Source organism: Linepithema humile, chromosome 8 (genome assembly GCF_040581485.1).
Source record: "Linepithema humile isolate Giens D197 chromosome 8, Lhum_UNIL_v1.0, whole genome shotgun sequence".
In the NCBI taxonomy this organism is placed as follows: domain Eukaryota; kingdom Metazoa; phylum Arthropoda; class Insecta; order Hymenoptera; family Formicidae; genus Linepithema; species Linepithema humile.
This window is the reverse complement of record NC_090135.1, coordinates 1,624,585-1,646,533: the sequence shown is the minus strand read 5'-3', so window position 1 is coordinate 1,646,533 and position 21,949 is coordinate 1,624,585. Positions and strand designations below refer to the sequence as shown.

At 39.3% G+C, this 21,949-nt stretch overlaps 3 protein-coding genes and 1 pseudogene across 4 annotated transcripts; 2 read left to right on the top strand and 2 right to left on the bottom strand.

The window, feature by feature from the left end:
* The first annotated feature begins 910 nt into the window (after positions 1–910).
* Positions 911–5,417, top strand: LOC137001428 (uncharacterized; annotated as a pseudogene).
* A 5,462-nt stretch (positions 5,418–10,879) lies between these two features.
* Positions 10,880–14,682, bottom strand: LOC137001637 (uncharacterized). The gene is made up of 3 exons (XM_067360747.1): positions 13,760–14,682; positions 11,775–12,955; positions 10,880–11,442 (listed from the first exon to the last, which is right to left on the bottom strand). Exons 1-3 carry the CDS (start codon positions 14,680–14,682, stop codon positions 10,880–10,882), a joined length of 2,667 nt encoding a protein of 888 aa, XP_067216848.1.
* A 3,613-nt stretch (positions 14,683–18,295) lies between these two features.
* LOC137001396 (uncharacterized) lies at positions 18,296–20,491 on the top strand. Of its 2 annotated transcripts, XM_067360143.1 has the most exons (6): positions 18,296–18,441; positions 18,671–18,724; positions 18,818–18,904; positions 19,007–19,263; positions 19,454–19,565; positions 19,691–20,491. In XM_067360143.1, exons 1-6 carry the CDS (start codon positions 18,345–18,347, stop codon positions 19,831–19,833), a joined length of 750 nt encoding a protein of 249 aa, XP_067216244.1. In that variant the 5' UTR covers positions 18,296–18,344; the 3' UTR covers positions 19,834–20,491. The 2 variants fall into 2 exon arrangements, with proteins under 2 accessions (XP_067216244.1, XP_067216245.1); XM_067360144.1 differs by lacking the exon at positions 18,671–18,724 and having other exon boundaries at positions 18,301–18,441.
* LOC137001397 (putative nuclease HARBI1) lies at positions 20,343–21,328 on the bottom strand. Its single transcript, XM_067360145.1, has 2 exons — positions 21,149–21,328; positions 20,343–21,027 (listed from the first exon to the last, which is right to left on the bottom strand). Exons 1-2 carry the CDS (start codon positions 21,281–21,283, stop codon positions 20,500–20,502), a joined length of 663 nt encoding a protein of 220 aa, XP_067216246.1. The 5' UTR covers positions 21,284–21,328; the 3' UTR covers positions 20,343–20,499.
* Between the last annotated feature and the right edge of the window lie 621 nt (positions 21,329–21,949).

Genomic DNA, 21,949 nt, shown 5'->3' with positions numbered 1-21,949 from the left:
GTTTGAGTTATATAAATTTAGCACATGCGTATAAAAACATTAGTAATTGTTAAATCAGTCTCGTTAATATTTTTCTATGCTTCATTAAAGCTAACGTAGCAGCTTAATTATTATTTATTATTTCTAAACTGCATATTTGCATTTGTTTATCCAAAATGTTTGTATTAATATTTGCTAACGGATGCTATACTGTGTGTAAAAAAAAAACAAATAAAAAGATTGTGTTAAAAAAATCTCACACTGTCGCAGCTCACAGTAAGTATAAATATAAATATAACATTATACAATGTCATTGTATAGATATTTTGTAATATTATTGTGTAAGAATAATATTGGAAAAAAATATATAATAATTTTTTGGTTTAGACTTGCACAATGCAAAATATTGCATTAATAACGTATATGAATATACAATGTGTTTTTATTAATAATGTGTTTTTATAAAATTTTAGAAAATAAATTTGTTTTACAAAAGATTGCAGACAACTTAAACAAAGAAATTCCAGCTGTAAAATTATTGAATCTATCAATATCAGGTAATGTAATATTAACTATGTATATCAAAAACTATATTAAACAATTATATTTATATAATGTGATATATGTACAATAAAAATTATTTTATTTTAATCTTATAAATCTCATTTGTTAGATGTATCATTAACTACTAGTGATGTGTTTAATGACACATTAAACACATCAAACTCAAATGTGAATAAAAATGATAACGCATCATCGAATAAAAACTGCAATGATATTGAGCAATGCAATAAAAATGATCAAATTGATTATAGTTTACCACTTTGTAACAATGCACATAGCAATGATAAAATTAAAAATTCCGCATCCTTCTCTATAAATGTTCTTACTAATGTTTCTACTAAGGATGACGATCTCAATAAAGTAATTAATAATAGTAAAGTAGCTACTGATAACAGCATAATAAATGGTAAGTCTTTGACATGTAAAATTTATTGGCATATAATATATATTTTTTAAATATATAGTGTTATGTTTGATATTTTAATTTTAGTTTTGTTTTATGTTAGAATTATGTGAGACATTTTATTTTTAAAATAATTATAATTATCTTTCCTAAAATATATTGCAATAAAAATTTTTTAATATTTTTTTATTTTTTACTTTTCAGATTTATTAACTGTAGATGCCACCTTATTAAATATTAATACATCAGATGTGAATTTGAATACAGAAAATATTAATGCATTAGTTGATAAAAACTTCTATGATATTCAACAATGCAACATGTGTGATAATAATGCAACACTTTGTGATAATGCAAATGCCAATAATGAAATTAAATCTCTTACGTATTTATCAAAAGATACTCTTATTATCGATAAAAATTTTAATAAATTAACTAGTAATAACAACGTAATGAATGGTAAGACTTTAACATGTATTTAATTTATATATGTATTTTCTATAAATTTTTATCAAAAATAAAGAATTCGACCATAGGGAATCAAAAATGTGAAAGAAAAGGATTTAAGTTATTAATACGTAACAATTTTGAACAATTTTGTTTATAAACGTATTGCCGTTTTGATTCAATCCTTCTTTTTCTATCAATAATAGTACAAAAAATTAACATACACAAATATCATGAAAGACATTGAATGCACATGTATTAAAACCAGTTGCAAATCAGTACAACCTGCAAATCAGGGACAAAAAAATTACAAAATCAAATCAGTATAATAATTTGTACAATTATAAATAGAAAATACTATAACTCTAGAAATATAAAAAAATAAAATTTTAAAACTAATAAAAAATACTATAGATAAAAGATACTATAGCTTTAAAAATATAAATAAAAACATTTAAAAAATTAACGCTATTTTAAAATTAATAGAGAGACAGCAAGTAAGACTAATATGAAACAATTCATATGAAACAAAAAGGAATATCAGTCCTAGTCGCTTTACTCACAAGTGAATCAGAGTTTGATGTTGCAACACTTTTTTATCTCTCTGATTTGCATATTATATTACTTATTACGTAATTATTGAATTATTACGTAATTGCTTTTGGTATGAATTCTTCATCATCTACTCCGTGTATTAATTTATATAGAACTGTCATTTATAAGAATTAGATTCGAATTAGAGAATTGAAACATTTAGCACTTTATTTATGAATAAATGTAAATTACTCACAATTAATATGTACTAATATCAGCATTGGCCTTTTTTATTAATTATAAATTTTTCTTTTCAGATTTATCATTAAGTGATAATGTTGCTATATTAGATACCAATGCAACATTAAATATTAATACATCAGATATAAATTCGAATGGAATGGAAGATATTTGTGCATTTTTTGATAAAAACTCCTTTATAAATTGTGATATTGAACAACTTAATACAGTGATAAAAATGATAATAATATAAACTCTTTTGATATTGAACAAAGTAATAGAAGTGATAAAAATGAGAATAATATAACGTTTTTTGATGCAAATGCCAATGATGAGATTGAGACTAAGAATATTACATCTAATTGTAATTACAAATGTGTTATTACATCCAATATAAAACTTAATAATACTTATAGCATTATTGATAAGAAAGTTTCTTTAAATAAGACTTTCGGAGATACTTCAAATTTAACATTGACAGATTTTGCTCCACTTGCAGAATCTACATTTACAAAAGAGAAGTTAACACGACAATGTATGATCAGTGCTAATAATATTAACATTGACAACTCTTTGATAACTTCTGATAACTCTTTTACATCTGAGCATAATAGTAGTTTCCATCTATCAGATTGTTCTATATCACAAAATGAAAATACAGATGAAGATGAACATACAGAGATTGCAAATCGTACAAGTATAAATAAAACTATAAAAAATACATTAAATTTAACAAATTCGCTACATTCATCCAAAATAAATATATGCGATGATAGAAATATGTATGTTGAAACATCTGATAATCCCAAATTAAAGAAGAGTATGTGTCCATATTGTCATAAATTACAATCACAATTTGCAAGGCACTTAGAGTTAGTACATAAAACTGAAGAAGATGTAAAAAAGTTTTGTTTCTTACCTAAAGGTAAATAATTATTATCACAGTCTTTAATAATTTAAATAATTTTATTATAATTTTATTTAATAATTTAAATAATGTTATTACAAATATCTATCATAATTTTTTTACAAATTTTAGGTAATCCAGAACGAAAAAAAATTATTAATATAATTAGACGATTAGGAAATTTTAAATATAACACAGATCCAAACATTAATAAAGGAGATTTAATTGTATGTCGTCGTCCGGCAAAAAAATTGAACAAGCAAGCTGTTGATTTTATTCCATGTGCAAAATGCAGAGGTTACTTTTCTAAGAATAATATTAGACATCATTTTAAATTATGTACACAACAGACTGAGCATAAAAATCAAAGAAATATAAAAGTATTAGGACGTACAATAGCTTGCCATATACATTATACTGCAAGTACATTATTAAGAAGATTAGTATTTCCAGTGATGAGAGAAGACAGTATAACTCAGCTTATTAGATATGATGAGTTATTGATTGCTTATGGCAATAAAATGTGTCTAAAGTATCGTCTTCAACATCAACACGACATGATTAGAGCACGATTAAGATTACTAGGACGATTTCTTGCTGCTATGAAGGAAATTGATAATACTATAGCAGATTTTACTTCAATATATAATCCAAAAAGATATGATTATTGTGTGCAAGCTGTCAATAATCTTGCACAATTTGATGAAACAACATGGACATATAAGATACCTTCTATAGCATCTTCTTTAGGAACACTTATAAAACAAGTTGGACAAATTTTGAGGAGCATATGCATTGCATTAAGAAACAAGAATTCGACAATCAAGTTACAGTAGAAAATTTTTTGAAATTATTTGAAGAAGATTATCCTATCAGCATAAACAAAGTTGTACACGAAACTCAAGGTTGTCGAATGAGACAAAGAAACATAGTTTTACCATCTATGAATGATATTAAAATGTTGAATTCTTATTTGAAAGATGAACGTACGAAAGCTTTAAAAATATTACAAAAAAATGGATTTTCAATTCAAGCTTGGCGTATTCTAGCTGAAACAACATTAGTATCTACCATGATATTTAATAGAAGACGCGCTGGTGAATTGGAGCGTATTTTAATAGAAGATTTAAAAAATCCCGCAGCAATTTCGAAAGAAGAGGTACCTGAATTACAAAAATCTTTATCAAAATATGTACGAATAACAATACGTGGAAAATTAGCAAGAACAGTTCCCGTCTTACTTCACGAGGATATACTAACATCTATGCAAATGATTATTAAATATCGTAAATATGCTAGTGTTCCCATGGAAAATCCTTATGTGTTTGGTATAAACTCGACTGATAAGAAAAGATACAAATATTTGAGAGCATGTGTATTAATGCGAAAATATTCTGTAGCCTCTGGGGCAAAAATTCCAACTTCGCTACGAGGTACAATATTGCGAAAACACATTGCTACAATATGCATTACATTAGATATATCTGATAACCAAATTAGTGATTTGGCAAATTTCATGGGCCATCACGAAAAGATACATAAATCGCACTACAGGCAATCTGTCATAACAAGAGATTTGGCTATATCACGATTGTTAAAATATGCTCAAGGAGAAGAGATATCTGATGAAAGCAATGAAAGTGAAGAGAATGAAAATATTGAACCGGATAATGAATATAATACAAATACAAATACTTCTAATATGTTATCAAAAAATATGAAGCAATTTAAACAGTTTAGAAATGAGGATGAAATAAATAATACATTAAGACAGAGAAAAGGTATGTTTAAGTAATACTAATATTTTTAAATATATAACTTAAAACTTTAAATATATAACTTTAAATATATAACTTAAATATATAACTTCTATATTATGTTTATAATGTTTTTATTAATTGTATCTATAATTAATATTTATATAAAAATGTTAAATATATATGATAATATTGTTGTTATTATTATAGTACATTCTTTCGATTCTACAAAGAAAGTAAAAGAAAATTCAAGAGAAAAAATAGTTTATAATGATAAAAATGTAATAGAATCAAATAATGAATATACAGATTCAAGTTTAAATAATTCGAATAATCAACCGACGTCAAGAATATTAAAACAATCTAAAATGATGCTTAGCAGAAAGGATGATGTAAATAGTAGAACAGAAAAAAAAAAGAAAAGTATGTTAAAGTTATATTTATATAAAACATTATCTTTTAATAATCGTATTTAAAATTTACCTATAAGTGTATTAGACTATACTTATTATATATTTAAAGTGAATATATAAATTTATTATTTCAGTATCTCCATTTGGTCTTAAAAGAAGAAAAAGCAATAAAATTCGATAGACTGACGATGAACGCACAGCAGTTTTATCCTCGTTTTCTATTAACATGAAAAATAATAAGTTACCATCTTTTCGTCAAATTAATGAAGTAAAAGTAAAGCATCCAATATTAAAAAATCGTACAAATGCTCAAATAAAAACTTGGATCAATAATCAAATGAAAACAAAACATAACTTTAAAGATTAATTAAAAATTTATTAAAAGCAAAACATGAAAAATATTAAATATATTTTTAACTAGCTTATATTAATCATTCAACTAGCTTATATTAATCATTATATATAAGTTATGTCTAAATATTTTTTTCAATAAATGATAACATTTTAATATTTTTAGTATAAAACTGTATTCAGTATTCTAACACATTATAATTTTTAAATTTTAATAATTTTTAATAAATAGATAAATTAATGTTAATAATTTAATGTTTTTCATGTTTTTAAAGTAATTAATATTTTACTTGATTAAGTATAAGTTCAAAATGTGTCACAAAAATTTGCAAAAAAATTGAAAAATTACTGATAAAATATAACGATACAAAACTAAACTTACATGATTGTAATAACAAAAAATATTTATATATATATATAAAATATTTATATATATATATATATATACACTCACCCGAAAAAAAAGCGGTACACTGAAAATGTGGGAAAAATTCATCAAATTTCAACTGACGATAACTTCGTAAATAATAAAGATAGAAAGTTCTATAAAATATGGAAATGAAGCTAAAAATCTCTACTTTAAGAATCAATTTATTTCAATGTTGCAAAATAAATTTATTGAAAATGGCGGATGACAAAGCGCGAGCATGCAAAATTGAAAAATAATGGTTCGAGTTTGCGACGGTGCACGATATAAACAAAAAATTGTAGCTTATTGGGATCAAAAGCGTACGAAAGTACAGAGTCTCCTCTTTAAAATGCTTTTTTATGCATCTCGATACGATGATTTTTCGCCGAGAGATTCGCATTTGAAGAAAAAGGCAGATTCTTACTTCAAATGCGAATCTCTCAGCGAAAAATCATCGTATCGAGATGCATAAAAAAGCATTTTAAAGAGGAGACTCTGTACTTTCGTACGCTTTTGATCCCAATAAGCTACAATTTTTTGTTTATACCGTGCACCGTCGCAAACTCGAACCATTATTTTTCAATTTCGCATGCTTTTGCTTTGTCATCCGCCATTTTGGAGAAAGTTATCACACATTATTGCGTTATGAATTTTCGAACACTAGACATCCAAACTTTTAAAATGGTTTTTAAAAAATCCTGCTAGCTGTATTACGTGCCGAGATGTTCAATTTTGAACCAGACCGAATTGCAAGAATAAGAATTCTGTGGTTATCAGCTCCGCGGTATTTTAAAACTCCAAACTCTCCTTACGGTTATAAGTGTCAATTCTGCTCTTGGCGTTACCCAGGATCAACGGCGTGGACGTGGCAGAAATCTGATCCCGTGTGCACATGTTGGCACGTGTGTATGTGTGTGTGTGTGTGTGCGTGCGTGCGTGTGTCCGTGCGTCCGTGTGTATGTGTGTGTGCGTGCGCGTGCGTGCGTGCGTGCGGTCGCGTGCATGCGTGTGTGTGCGCGTGCACCACTGGGATAAGGACCTCATGGCTCGTTAGATCCACGATATTTTACGACTCCAAACCCTCCCGGTGGTGCGTGTACAATTGTGTGTGCGCGCGCGTATATTAATAATGGGTATGACCTTCTCGTGCGCGTATTACCTCATTCATGCGACGAGGCATACTTCTTATTAGTGTTCTAATTTCAGTCTGCGTAATGTCATTCCACTCTATTTCAAGAACTCTTCGAAGTTCTGGCAATGACTGAGGAGCAGGTATATGATTTCGTACTTTTCTGTTAATATTGTCCCATAGGTGTTCAATGGGATTTAAATCTGGACTCATTGCTGGCCATTCGAGTCGATTTATGCCAACTTCATCGCAGAAATCAAGCACTTTTCTCGCAACGTGCGGTCGAGCATTGTCTTGCATAAACAAAAAGTCCTCTCCGATGAAGTGCGCATACGGAACAACGTACGGTATGAGTACGTCTTCCACGTATACATCTGCGTTCATGTTTGCGTCAAAAAAGTGGAGATCTGTGTGAGCATTCGCAGAAATTCCTGCCCAAACCATTACAGAGCCACCATTGTAGCTAGGCCTCTCACTTACAGTACAGTCTGCAAATCGTTCTCCAACGCGACGGTATACTCGTTCTCGTCCGTCTGAAGAATACAGACAAAAACGAGATTCGTCGCTAAAAAGAACGGTACTCCATTCTGCATATGTCCAGCTTGCATGCTCGACAGCAAAATTGAGTCGAGTTACGCGATGGCGACGCATAAGCGAAGGTACATTTGCTGGCCTGCGCGGAAAAAGACCGTGTTCCGCTAATCTGTTTCGAATAGTGTCAACGGATACATTACATTCGCGGACATCTCTTAAATTGTTTCGAATTTGAACAGCCGTTCGATGTCTGTCTCTTAATGAATTTAAAACAATAAATCGGTCATCGTTTTCATTCGTACAACGAGGACGTCCCGAACCAGGTCTTCTTTGGACAGAATTAGTCTCCAAGTACCTAGCATAAGCACGTTGCACGGTTGACACTGATAAATCAAGTGCCTCAGCAACGTACCTTCGACTTCTCCCATCTTCAATTAACGCTACAACTTGAGCAGCTTTTTCAGGACTTATCGTCGCCATAATTGACCAATAATTTCAATGCGAAAAGATTAATTATTGTTTACTTTGACGAAGTCGTACGAATAAGTAACGCGTCTCGAAAGAAAAAGATCAAGAGAAATCAAGCACTCTTCTCGCAATGTGCGGTCGAGCATAAACAAAAAGTCAGGGCGGAGAAATCACAAAAGATCTGCAGACATCTCCTTCGGATGCAAAACAATTGATTGAAAAATAATGGTTCGAGTTTGCGACGGTGCACGGTATAAACAAAAAATTGTAGCTTATTGGGATCAAAAGCGTACGAAAGTACAGAGTCTCCTCTTTAAAATGCTTTTTTATGCATCTCGATACGATGATTTTTCGCTGAGAGATTCGCATTTGAAGTAAGAATCTGCCTTTTTCTTCAAATGCGAATCTCTCGGCGAAAAATCATCGTATCGAGATGCATAAAAAAGCATTTTAAAGAGGAGACTCTGTACTTTCGTACGCTTTTGATCCCAATAAGCTACAATTTTTTGTTTATACCGTGCACCGTCGCAAACTCGAACCATTATTTTTCAATTTTGCATGCTCGCGCTTTGTCATCCGCCATTTTCAATAAATTTATTTTGCAACATTGAAATAAATTGATTCTTAAAGTAGAGATTTTTAGCTTCATTTCCATATTTTATAGAACTTTCTATTTTTATTATTTACGAAGTTATCGTCAGTTGAAATTTGATGAATTTTTCCCACATTTTCAGTGTACCGCTTTTTTTTCGGGTGAGTGTAGATGGATCAGTATGGTGTCCCATAGGCCTCCACTCAACACGCATTATATAAAACACCAATTTAATATGTGTAATAATAATTAAACCTAAAATTACTTATCGCCTGCTCACTTTCACCACTTATGCGCAAGCGCTGGGGCTACACATGCACATAGCTTTATTGCATTATATCTTAATAAATAAGAATATATGCAAGTAGCAAGGCATGCAAACGGGTAGAATCATATCCACAAAATTAAATTATCAATAAATTTCAATGCAAAGTACATATATATCTTGTCATAAAAGGCACTAGGTAACTTAACCTTATTTTCTTCACAGTATTACTTGATAATAAGATAACTAATTAAAAATTTTTGTAAAATACAAGAAAATTTCACCAAATTCAGTATAAGGCAACTCGCGGATCACAATAATGCCTTTTTCTATGCACAGGAACCACTCAGCAGTCCAGATAAGATATATAAGACCAGAGCTGTATAGAAACACGTCTTACTTGCTCGATGGTCACGAAAGACTTTTTTTTTTTTTTTTTTTTTTGTGCGGAGGGGGCAAGCCCCCCCGGGGGTGGAGAATCTTCAAAAGACACCCTCTGGCGTGCAATGGGAACATCCCTGCCAGAGGGTAGTGTGGGATTCACCTGGGGCTCTGGTTACGAAGCCGAGACTTCACCCAGGCGCCTACCCACTAAACTCCACCCCCGTTGCTGTACCTTCAGCTGCCGTTGTGGGGGGAGGCTGGGAACTGCAATCGCATATATCCAGCCATCCCCACCGGCGGGCCGGTTTTCCGACACAAAGGATCTGTTGTGGGGAGAGTATTTCTCTCCCCTCCCCTCAGTCGTTACTCCGCACTGGGCCCATGGCCCGGGGATCCTCACTGTGGGCGCGGATACAGCTAGACACCGCCGCACCAATAAATGCAGGAGTCGCCCGTAGCCGCGCCCACAGGGGATCTGATCCTCGGGTCGGTAAATCGACCCGGGGGTCTCGCTCCCATGCCCGTTTGTTACCCAACAGAAGTTGGGCCGGGCATGGAGGGGGACCACTAACCGTATTGTGGCTCACTCCTCCTCCGGACTTTAGGGGGGGCGGGAGCGCTAAAAACGCCAACCTCCCGCCGTCCGGAGGGGGTGGCCCCTCTATAGAAATGGGGATGGGGGCAGGGACATCCCTAGCCCTCTCTCCCCGCTAACCCCAGGATATTCTACCTGCGGACGACCGATAGCTAGACACACCCACCCTTAAGAGGTGTGGGTGCCGCCCTTCGGCCCGCCCACAGGGGACCCTTCCTCCCCCTTTCTGCTTCTCGGCCCCGATTTTCCCGGTGGTAGCCTTGAAGCAGAAAGGGCCCGCACCTTCGCAGGCATCTGTAGGGGAGGACTAACTTCCTCCCCTCCAGCCCCCCTTGGCCGCTTTTCCGCAGGGGTGCGGAAGGTCACACTTGACTCTTCCGCCCCCGAGTGCCCCTTCGGCCTGACACCGCTCAGTCCTGGTTCGGGGGACCCTCTCCCATGTGTCAACCCTTCCCCACCATGGGGCGCGGGGCCCACCCTGGCTGTCGTTTGGGTCCCTCCCCCTTCAGGAGGGGAGCCATTTCATTGCCTCTCTTATAAGGGGGGGCGCGAGGCGCAGGGGGGATCGGGGGGCATCCCCCCGACCCAGCCCTGTGATCCGCCTTCCTCCCGGCGGTTATACACACGGGTCAACAAGGGGGGCGTTTACACCCCGCCCCCTTGTGCCCCACCTCACCGCAGTGGAAACAGCAGAGAGCCCTATCCACACTGGACGGGCACCTCTGCTGCGTATGTCCCCGCGCTAGGCAGCGGAAGCAGCGGGCCGGTCTGCTCGGCAGCAGCTCGACCCGGACGTTGGACCACCCAACGCGGATCCTACCTGCCTCCGCCACCTTGATCATGGCCTTCGCTGGGCCTTGAGTCCAGACCGTGCGCTTGCCGGTGTTGGTGGCGCGCAACGGTCCCACTCAGATCTCAGACTCGGAGCATCCGCCGTGTCGGGAAATATTCCTGCGGATCTCCTCCTCTGAGATCGTTTCATCCACCCCTTTCAGGCGGAGGTCCAGCCTAATTGTGGGCCTGGAGACCCTTACTTCCTCCATCCCGTGCTTCCGGAGGGCTATTTGTATTGCGGAGGTTAGGCGGCAGGCCTTCGCCTCCGCATCCCGTCCTCCCCCCGGGACCTCCACGAGAAAGTCCTCTCCGCGGGTTCTCTTGGCATCGAGCCTATCGATGCCAAGATCCCCCAGGTCTATTTCCCGCCTCGCCACGACCAGTGCCTCGGACAGGTTGCCCTGTCCGGCAAACAGCACCGTTGCCGAGCGCGGGAGCCGTTTTTTCACGGCCTTCACCGGGTTCCCCTTGGGCAGAGCTCCGCCAGGGGTCGTCCTTGATGGACCCGGTCGGGCCCGGATTGCCGGGGTGGGGGGGCTAGGTCCCACCCCCTCCTTCGCAGCCCTTCCCTTCCTCTTATTGCGCCGGTCAACGGTGGTCCATTCACTAGGATCACCCGTTGCCGCCGCAGCATCCCCTTCCAATGGAGGATCCAGGGGATTGGCGGGAGACCCCGTCGCGGGTTGGGGAGATGTACCACCAATCCCCCGAGGGACCGCCCCCCCGGTTTTCCTTCCTCCCTTCTTTTTCTTCTTCCCCCTCCTTGTCCCGAGCAACTCCCCCAGTGGGAAGCGCTCGGGGGCGGGGAAAAGCAGAGACCGGAGGAGGAGTAGACCCAGCCGCTCTCTCCTCGAGGCCCCTCAGCCTTTCGCCAAACCCTGCCAGGGTTTTGGCGATTCCCGCCAGGCTTTCCGCTAAACTCGGATCACCTGGCGGGTGGGGAAGGGGAGGGATCCCCCCACTCCCTACCACCTCCATAACAGTCCCCCCCCATGGCCGCTAGGGCCTCTGAGAGCGGAGACCCCGGATATTGGAGGGAGAAGGTCCTGTCGTTGGAGAGGGACATGGAGGTCCTTAAGGCTGAGAATGGCCGTCTCCAACGCAGGACCAGGAAGCAACAGGCGGAGCTTGCCAACCTAAGGGCCGGCGAGTCGGGTCTCTCGCCGGCCCTTAGGTTGGCAAGCTCCGCCTGTTGCTTCCTGGTCCTGCGTTGGAGACGGCCATTCTCAGCCTTAAGGACCTCCATGTCCCTCTCCAACGACAGGACCTTCTCCCTCCAATATCCGGGGTCTCCGCCCTCAGAGGCCCTAGCGGCCATGGTCCGAACGACCTCTCTGAGGACGTAGACCCCTAGCTTAAGCTTACCGCTCAGCTCCCCTTTCAAATTGGCAGCGCGCTGCCTAACGTCCTCGATGGAGAGGAGCCCCTGGTCGATGTTTTTCAACATCACCTCCGTCGTGCCCCTCTCCATCCTCCTAATTTCCTCCTCCGCCCTTCTCTTTTGCGAGCCGGTGAAGTTGGGCGGCGCCACCTCTGCAAACGGGCTGATCTCCGCGGGGCCCCCAACGCCCCGAATTGCGGCCGCACCCTCCGACGCACTTCCCGCCGAAGTGTTCGTGCGGGTCTCCCTTTCTCCGTCGTCAGAGTCGGACTCTGATGCTGCCAGGGGAGGGGCGGGCTTGAACGGACCAGTTCCGTCCTTCCGCGGCCTCCCCTGGCCTCTCCTCAGTGCGTACAGCCGTCCACCGGCAGTCCTCGCCGCTGCACGCAGCCGGACTGCGTCCGTCCCCGGCGAGGATCCACGGTCCCTGTTGTCGCGGGATTCCCCGGGTTCCCCCTCCATCAGTTCTTGTAGGGGGAGACCCTCCACCGCCGGAGCAGTTCTCCTCTCCCCCTCCTCCTCCGATGACATAGGGTGGGGTTCGGGCGAATTGCCTCCACCCTCCTTGAGCGTGAGAGGGGGGATTAGCCCCCCGCACTCCTCCACATAGTCGACCAGACCACCATCGATAACTAATTCCACCGCGGGGCTCGACGACAACCCCGCGGCTAGCCCTACGTCGGATGACGACGCGGCGAAGGCAGGGACGATACCTCCATCCGCGCCGGCAGCTGAGCACCCGAAACTCTGCTGCGGTAAATTATTGCTCCTGTCCGACATCAATCCATGATTTGTCATTTTTTAACAGAGTTTCCCTCTCCGGGTTTTTTATCGTGATTTTCCTTTCACTAGGGCGGTTGTCGGCCAAGACTAACGAGCCCACCCTGCCCGGATCTTTTTGTAGAGGTTGAATCACCCTCGCGGCCCGCGCAAGTGTCATGCTTGCACCGGCCCCCGGCCCCACAAACTGGGGTTACGGTATGTGACGCTTTACGCCCCCCCTCGTGCAATGGGGGCACGACCGTTATGCCGGAGCACCGGCGTGCTAACGAGGTTGGTCAGGCCCCGGCTTTTTTATCGAGGTAATGCTCCTCTATCCCGGGGATGTGTTTTCCAAAAACACACCTATCGAGTCCGGGCACCCGGGGGTTTGGAATCAGAGTCCCCGTCTCCTACCAGCGATTGAGATAGTACCCTAACGAAGTCGCTGGACTCCGCGCGGCTCCTCCAGACGAGGGAACCGTGAACCTACCGGGGGGGTAGAGGAATGAGAGATCGCCGACTCTCCCACCCGCCCCCCAGCCCTACTCTGCCGCATCCATAGCGCCCGGGCGCGGGGGACGTGGTCCGACTCGACCGCCCCCCCCGGCCCCTCCTCCTCGACAGGGCGGAGGTTGAACCCCCCTCGCCCCGCCTCTCCCTCTCGGCCTCCTCCTTCCGAGACATGACTGCCTCACAGAAGGAGGAGATCGCCTCCCAGACCCCCTCCCCCTCCAACATTCCCTTAATTAGGGAAGGGAGGGAGAGGTCTTCGCCAACCACCGCAACCAAGACTCGACGCTCCTCAGCCCACGCTGAGCAAACCTCAAGCGTGTGCTGCGCCGAGTCCCGGCTGGCCGCACAGTGGTGGCACCGCGTGGTGTGCTCCTTGCCGATTCGACACAGGTAGTCATCGAAGCAACCATGCCCGGTGAAAACCTGCGCCATTCGGAAGGAAATACCTCCTCCCCTCCTGTCTACCCACTCCAATAGACAGGGCTGGATGGCCCCGACGGTCCATAATCCCGACGAGCCCGGAGTGTTGTGTTCGCCCAGTCTGTGTTTCCACTTCTTGAGCGCCCACATCCGGGCTCTGACCTTCTCTTTCGCCACTTCCCTGGGGATGTTCTCGGGGGAAATGCCGCTCCGCTCGACCTCTTTCGCGCACCGGTAGGATTCGGCACGCGATTCGGCGACGAGGTCGAACGGGAGCACCCCCGCCAGGGTCGTGGCCGCCACGTACGACACCGTCCGGTAGCACCGGGCGACTCTGATGGCCATGCGCCTGTCTGCCCTTTTGACAAGGGACAGGGCGCGTTTGTTGGCCATCAGGTCCTCTGCCCAAATCGGTGCCCCGTAAAGGGACACCGACCGGACGGTGTTCGTGTATAAGTGCCTGACTTTGGCACTTGGACCGCCAAGGTTGGGCAGGAGGCGACTCAACGCGTTCGCTATCCTGTCCACTCTGGGAGCGAGGGCATTAAAATGCTGCGTAAACTCCCAGAGTCCATCCAGGGTAAGGCCAAGGTACTTCATCTTGGACCCCACAGGGATACGGGACCCTCCGACCTTGATGACTGTCGGGGGTGGTCTCCCATCTGTCTTCCTATGGAAGAACAGTGCTTCCGTCTTCAAGGGAGCCACCTCTAATCCCAGGCCCCGTATTGCGCACACCACGCTGGCCACGGCTACGTTCGATGCAGCCGCGGCCTCCCACCAATCCTCCTCCCGTGCCATGACGTCACGAGAGACTCAACCTAACCTAACCTAACCTTTTTTTTTTTTTTTTTTTTTTTGGAAGATGAGAAAAATCTTCAAAAGACATTCTGGAGCCCGTACCCCAGGATAGTGCTGGATTCGACCGGGACTCGCATCGGAGCTACAGCAAAACCTGACTGGATGGGCATTCCCCCACCCTAACCTGGATCCGACATTCCATGCGGGTACAGGAATCGCCAGATACCCAGGGGAGAAAATGAAATACACATCCCCGCATTCACCGAACTTCGATGACCATCCCGACCGCCTACCAGCTAAACAACTCACCTCAACGCCCTCCTTAGGCCAAACAGGAGATGGATGGGATTACAATCGAGAGCATTACTCCACCCATCCCCTGACCGCGCTTGCAAAAGCTCATACTTAATATTCATATACGGGATCGTCTAGCCTACGGTTACAGAAACCGTATTTTTATAAACCTATTTTACATACTAACAATTAATTAACCTACTGTACAAACTTATATACCTATCCTACGTTAACTAATCTTGTGATCAAAACTCGAAAACCAGGAAGGAAGAGAGCCACCTATATTCCAATACACTTAAATAGAACTAAATCATAAATTTAAAATTGCAAATTATTATATGTTATTCTAGTCAGAGGCTTCAGAGTCCATATGACCGGCCTCTACCCTTCTTCTTCTTTTTTTTCCTCGTCTGTCTAAGACCTGACGAAAACGTTCGTCCGCCTCCTTCCTGGACATGATTGCGCTGCAGAATCCCGAGAAAGCCCTCCATTTTTCGGGATCTCTCAACACAACCTCAACAATCGAGGGTAGATCCAACTCTACTCCCAATATCTCTACTAGCGCTTCGCGCTCACTAGTCCACGCTTGACAAGTCCCCAGAGTATGCTGGGCGTTATCGTAACTCTCAAAGCACTGTTGACACAATGGCGAATCCGCTCTATTAATCCTATATAGGAATTCATTTAGACATCCATGATCCGTAAAAATCTGGGCCATGTGGAATGTAACCCACCCATGATTTCTATTCACCCATTCAGTGAGTAGCGGGACTATGGCCCTTCTCACTCTAAGCCCCGGTTGATCGTCGCCCAGCACCTCCAAGTCTCTTTTTCAGGCCAACATGGCCTCACTTTTCGCCGCAGAACACAAAAGCTCCCTAGACCTGGGGGATATTTCCTCCCCCAAAGATCTAGCTTCCCTCAACCTAAGGAACACCTCTGCCAGTCTCCTGGCAGAGTGTTCGATAGGCGGAGTACCCGATAAAACCATAGCGGCCATATACGAAACGGTGCGATACGTACAACACACCCTCTGTGCTATCCTTCTTAGTAATTTTTCTATCAGGGTCTTTGCAACCCTGTTAGAACAATACATTTCATGCCATAGCGGCGCTCCATATAGGATGATTGATGTAATTGTATTGAGGTAAAGCCTTCGCTTCCTCTCCCCCGGGCCCCTGCAATTGGGCATAATCCCCCATAAAGCCCCCACAATTTTCTCTACCTTTGTAGACACGTATCTAAAGTGCTGTGTATAGTGCCAATCTCCATCTACAATTATTCCAAGATATTTTATACACTTGGATATATTAATATCTCTATCCTTAATGAAGAGGCTTCTGGAAGGTACACGCCCAACCCCAGAAGCCGGGAAACCTATAACTTCAGTTTTGTGTGGGGAGATTTTAAGGCCTAACCTCTCAATCTCCCTCACTACTATTCCCGCCGAAAGCATCGCCCTGTCACTCGTTTCGTTAAAATCTACTCCCGAGACCAACAGGATGGTGTCATCCGCGTATCCCAGCGTCCAACAGCCTTCCGGCAGAGATAAGTCAAAGATACTGTTATATCCAATGTTCCACAGGGTGGGTCCGAGGACCGAACCCTGTGGAACTCCACATGACATCTGTGATACCCGGATGACACCATCACAGTCAATAAAGGAGAGACTCCTGTCCGATAGTTAGGCGCCTATAATTTTGCATACATACCCAGGAAATCCCATAGTAGCCATGGCTCCCCTGATAACCCCCCATGGAATAGAGTTGAAGGCGTTCTCTATGTCGAAGCTTACTCCCAAAACCAGCTTTCCCGTATCCAATTCCCTCCTGACTATTTCCCTTAGCTTAAATATCGCATCCAGGGTCGACCGCCCCCTCCTAAAACCGTATTGGTTATCAGAGAGAGAGGCCGTCAACTCTAGATGGTCATGTATTCTTGATATTATTATTCTTTCAAATAATTTGGCCGATTCATCGAGGAGGCAGATTGGTCTGTAGATTCGAGGGTCGGTCGATTGACCTTCCCTCTTCCTCAACAGAACCAACCTGGCCCTCTTCCATTCCCGAGGAAATGTACCCTCTCCAAGACATCTGTTGAAACAGGAAAGCCACGCCCCCATGAGATCCCCCAGGCTACCGCTTACTACTGCCCCCGGAATTCCATCCAGACCAGGAGCTTTTTTACCCCCGCTAATCTTCTTTGCTGCCTCTTTTAGTTCCTTTTCGGAAACTAGTAAATCCTCATTCCAATCCGAGGACCTCGGATGGTTATCTGTTATTGTGTCCTCTCTTCTCGGAAACAGTGTGTTTACAATATGCATTAAATCTTTGTACGGTAGTGTCTCACATACCGGTTGTGAGACAGGCCTCAGTCTTTTCAAGACAATTTTATACGGAAGACCCCAAGGATCTTCATCTAGTTCTTTAATTAGATTGTTCCATGCTCTAAGTTTTGCAATTTTAATACCCTTTCTGTATTTTAGAAGAGAGAATCGATACTCCCTATATCTTTTTATAGTAACTTCTTCGCACCGCTTCTTTCTGGCCCTCGAAAGCGCCCTTCTAGAATCGGTCACAATTCGCCTAAGGTCTGCAAGATCTTCGTTCCACCAGTAAGCTGAACTTTTATTTATGCCACTATTCCTGGGCATTGAATGATTGCAGATATTTTTAAGTGTCGCGTTAATCCATCCCACTAGTTCTTCTATCGAATCAAAGTCAGTCTCTGTATATCCCCATAAACTAACTATAGCTGCCGACTTGGGGTGTGTTCCGATATACACTGTCAGTACTGGTAGTACTGAAAAATTGTTTCATTGGGTGTTTACGATAATTCAAGTTCGAGTTAGTTTCACTAGGACCGAAAAATGAGATAGACATAACCATCTAGAATTTTTATGATTTATGACAACTCAACGCTGTCTTGCTTGAGTTAAATTAATTGAATTTGTTGAGTTTATAGAGCAAATTTTATTGTAATAAAAAAAGGTTAACTGCAAATCAGTCTATGAAAGAAACAAATAATGTTGGTATGTATGTTGGTATACCTCTTTAATAGATATAATTATATATATATGTATATAATTATATTTATTAAACTCAACAAATTCAATGAATTTAACTCAAGCAATACAAGACAGCGTTGAGTTGTCATGAATCATAAAGGTTCTAGATGGTTATGTATATCTCATTGTCGGTCCTAGTGAAACTAACTCGAACTTGAATTATCGTAAACACCCATTATTAGCATGCAGTGTGCCGCGACAGCATCTAGTTCCATTAATGACGTCATAGATAGTAGCCATATTGCCACTGCAACTGCTGCAGCTCATGAGGTGAGGCAGTTACAGTGCCAATATAGCTGCAATGGCGAACAATGTGCAAGTGCATCTATTTGACGCAGAAACTAAAAAATCATACTATTTACACTTAACTGAAGAAGACGCACATAAAGCGAAAAATGGTGAGTAAAATTTACATTACAAAATTATATTCTTAACATTATATTGTAAAATTGACTTACATAGTATGTTATAACCTCACTTGTAGTGTACATATTTTAATTACTTATAATTTCTTATAGCAAAAAAAATTAATAATATTGTAACATTATTCACGTACATATTTTAATATATTCTGTAATGTATAAGAAGATGGTATCTTATTTTTTTATAAAATTACGTGTTTTACAGATATAAACTTTGCATCAGTGTTATTGAAATATGCGAAAGAAAATGATAATTCTGGTATATAATATTCTATACTATATAACATAACTTATATTAATGTGAATTTTATATAAATCTTTTATTGTGTCAAAAATATAATTCTATTAACAGAAACACCGAGCACAAGCAGTATAGGAGGAACAAATAGTTCTACATCAGATATATCAGATTTTGGAGATACAAAATCTAATAATGAAGGTATTTAATAAGAATCTAATAATGAAGATATTTACATCTCATATAAATTATATATATATTATACATATATATATTATATATTATTTTGCTTATGTATTACAGATGTTTATTTATGGAATAAAAAAGAAACTTTATTATTAATAAGTTTATATAAAGAACATGAAGAAATGTTTACCTCGGGAAAAACAAAGCAAAATTTATGTTGGAAGCGAATAGCAACAGAAATGGCACAAAAAGGTTGCAATATCTCTGGAAAAAAATGTTGTACAAAGTTTCAAACTTTAAAACGAACCTACAAACAAATAAAGGATCACAATAATAAATCAGGGAATTCCAGGAAAACGTGGGAATATCTTGATGTATGTTGTATATTATAAAATCTTGTGTATGCACAATGCTAGAAATTGCTTTGAAAATGAATAAATAACAAATTAACAAATCACGTTTGAACAATTTAACCAATTTCTAGCATCATAGGCACAAGGCTTTAGATTGTGTGTGATACTTATATTTTTATATAAATATACATATAGATATATATACTTACAGGCTATGGATGAACTATGTGGAACAAAACCGTGGATTGAACCAATATCAACTGCTTCATCTGATCAAAATAATCAACCTGCAGAATTATTAGGTCCTATGAAGAAACATAAAGGTATGTATATTTTTAATTAGTACGTCTATATCATAATTACTTAGTTTATGTTAAAAAAAATATAACTTAATTTTAAATTAAATTAATAAAATAATTATTTAATTTGTGTATTGATATACTTACAGATAAAATACATGCCACATCAAAAAATGTATTGTTGGAGTACAAAAAACTTCGTGCAGAAAAAAGAGACGCGCAACATAAAGAAAAAATGGACTTGTTAAAGGATATTAAAAACTTAATCCAAGACACAATACAAAAGGAATAACATTGCTCTGAACGTTGCTTAAAAGACTGAAAGTTATTAAAAAAGTTCCTATATATAGTGCAATTTTTATAAGATATATGTATTCTAGTGTGCAAACGTTACGTTCTATTTCATTTTTTCTATACAAATTTTTATTTTTATTTATATTGAAATTGCATATACTTAGAAGACTTAGTGTATACAAAGCGTTTTTTCTTTTTAACTATCTGTGATTAGCCAAAGATCTGTTAAATGTTATTGTTTTATTAATTTAGTTTAAAAATAAGTTTTATTTAAGATTTTTCTCATGTAAGTTAAGTAACTAACTATAGCATAGCTATACCAATTTGAAGTATACATATGTTTACTTTTTTTGATCTGATAATCAATATTTAATATAAAATATTAATTTTGTTACTATTAAACGCACAGTGTGATAAAGATAACCGTTTTTAGTTAAGAAATACTTAAATATTATTAATAGCATAGGATTATAATAACTGTGAAAGTGTTCAACAATAATCAACACATTGTATTATTTTTTAATCAAAGTTTAATGCTAAAATAAAAAATGTCATACAATATAAGTGTTACACGTAATACATTTCTGAAACGTCTGTAACAAAATGTTTAACAAAAGTTCAACTTTTAATAAATAAAAGTAGTTGGAAAATGCAAATATTTATATTATCTCTCATTCAACATATATGTTAACGCATTTCTTTTTTCAACGCCTCTTTCTTTATCTAAAGCAGTAATTTCATTGTCATTTGCAATCTCTGGAATATTGTTTCTTTCAATAATTATGACATCATCTATAAGATCATTGTTTAAAATACAAATATTGTGCAGCACACAACAAGTAATGATATATTGTGGTATAAGATCTGTCCGTTTCATGTATAATTTATCTAAGAGACTACGAAAACGTCCTTTCAACAAACCAATGGCTCTTTCAATCATTACACGAGCCGAACTCAGGCGTGTATTATAATTTATTTGTGCTGCAGTCAAATGGCCATTGTTTCTGTACGGCACCAGTACATGTTTTTGCAGTGTATATGCAGCATCACCTATTAGATGACTATCGTGTGGAAAGTAGTTTTCTGTACACATAGATTGGATGCCACTTAGTCGAAATACGCGCATATCATGCACAGAACCAGGTTGTCCTGCGTAGCAATGAATAAACTTTAAGGTGGAATCACATATAATCTGCAATAAATATCTGTATTACAACACTTTTGAGCATTTATCAATCTTTCTCTTTCAAAGCTTAACCATAGAATTATAATTATTCATATTATTAATTACACTAATTATACGTTTTACTTACTTGTAATTGTATTGAATAGTAACCTTTCCGATTTATGTAGCTTTCTGCATGTTTCTTTGGTTTATGTATATGTATGTGTGTACCGTCTATGGCACCAATTACTTTAGGAAACTTGTGTTTATTTTGAACATCCATCCATGTATATTCTGCTTCTTCTACATTTGGCCATTTAATAAATTGAGGTGCTAGAGAATAAATTGCTGCGCAGACTCTTCTGTTAGCACGCCAAGCAGTTGCTCGTCCAATGTCGAATCGGTCACAAACTGATCTGTTAAATACAGAATATATATGTACAGTATATAAACATAGTATTAATAGTAGTATAAATATAATATTTATTTCACATAAATATTTTTTTAAGTTACATACAACTAAATATGTATTCACGTATATACAAATATAAATATAAACATATATATATGTGTCTAAGGGCAGTTTCGACGACTATATTTGTTTTTTGTATACATATATGCGTAATTACTCTAAAAATAGTTTGATAAAGTTTTTCTTTCATATTTTATCTAGTTTTCGAGTACAAAAAAAAAAAGTATGGAATGGCAGTTTCAACGACTTCTTTTGTAATATGGCAGTTTTAACGACAGTATATAATTGTAGCGATGTAATGGTCGTTTTGACGATAGTATATATAATTTTAACGATATAACGGTTATTTTAACGACAGTATATATAATTTTAGCGATATAACGGTTGTTTTAACGACAGTTTATACAGGGTATATAAAAAGTACAGGGACGGCAAAATATCTCGAAAACTAAGCATTTTAGCAAAAAGTGTTTCAGA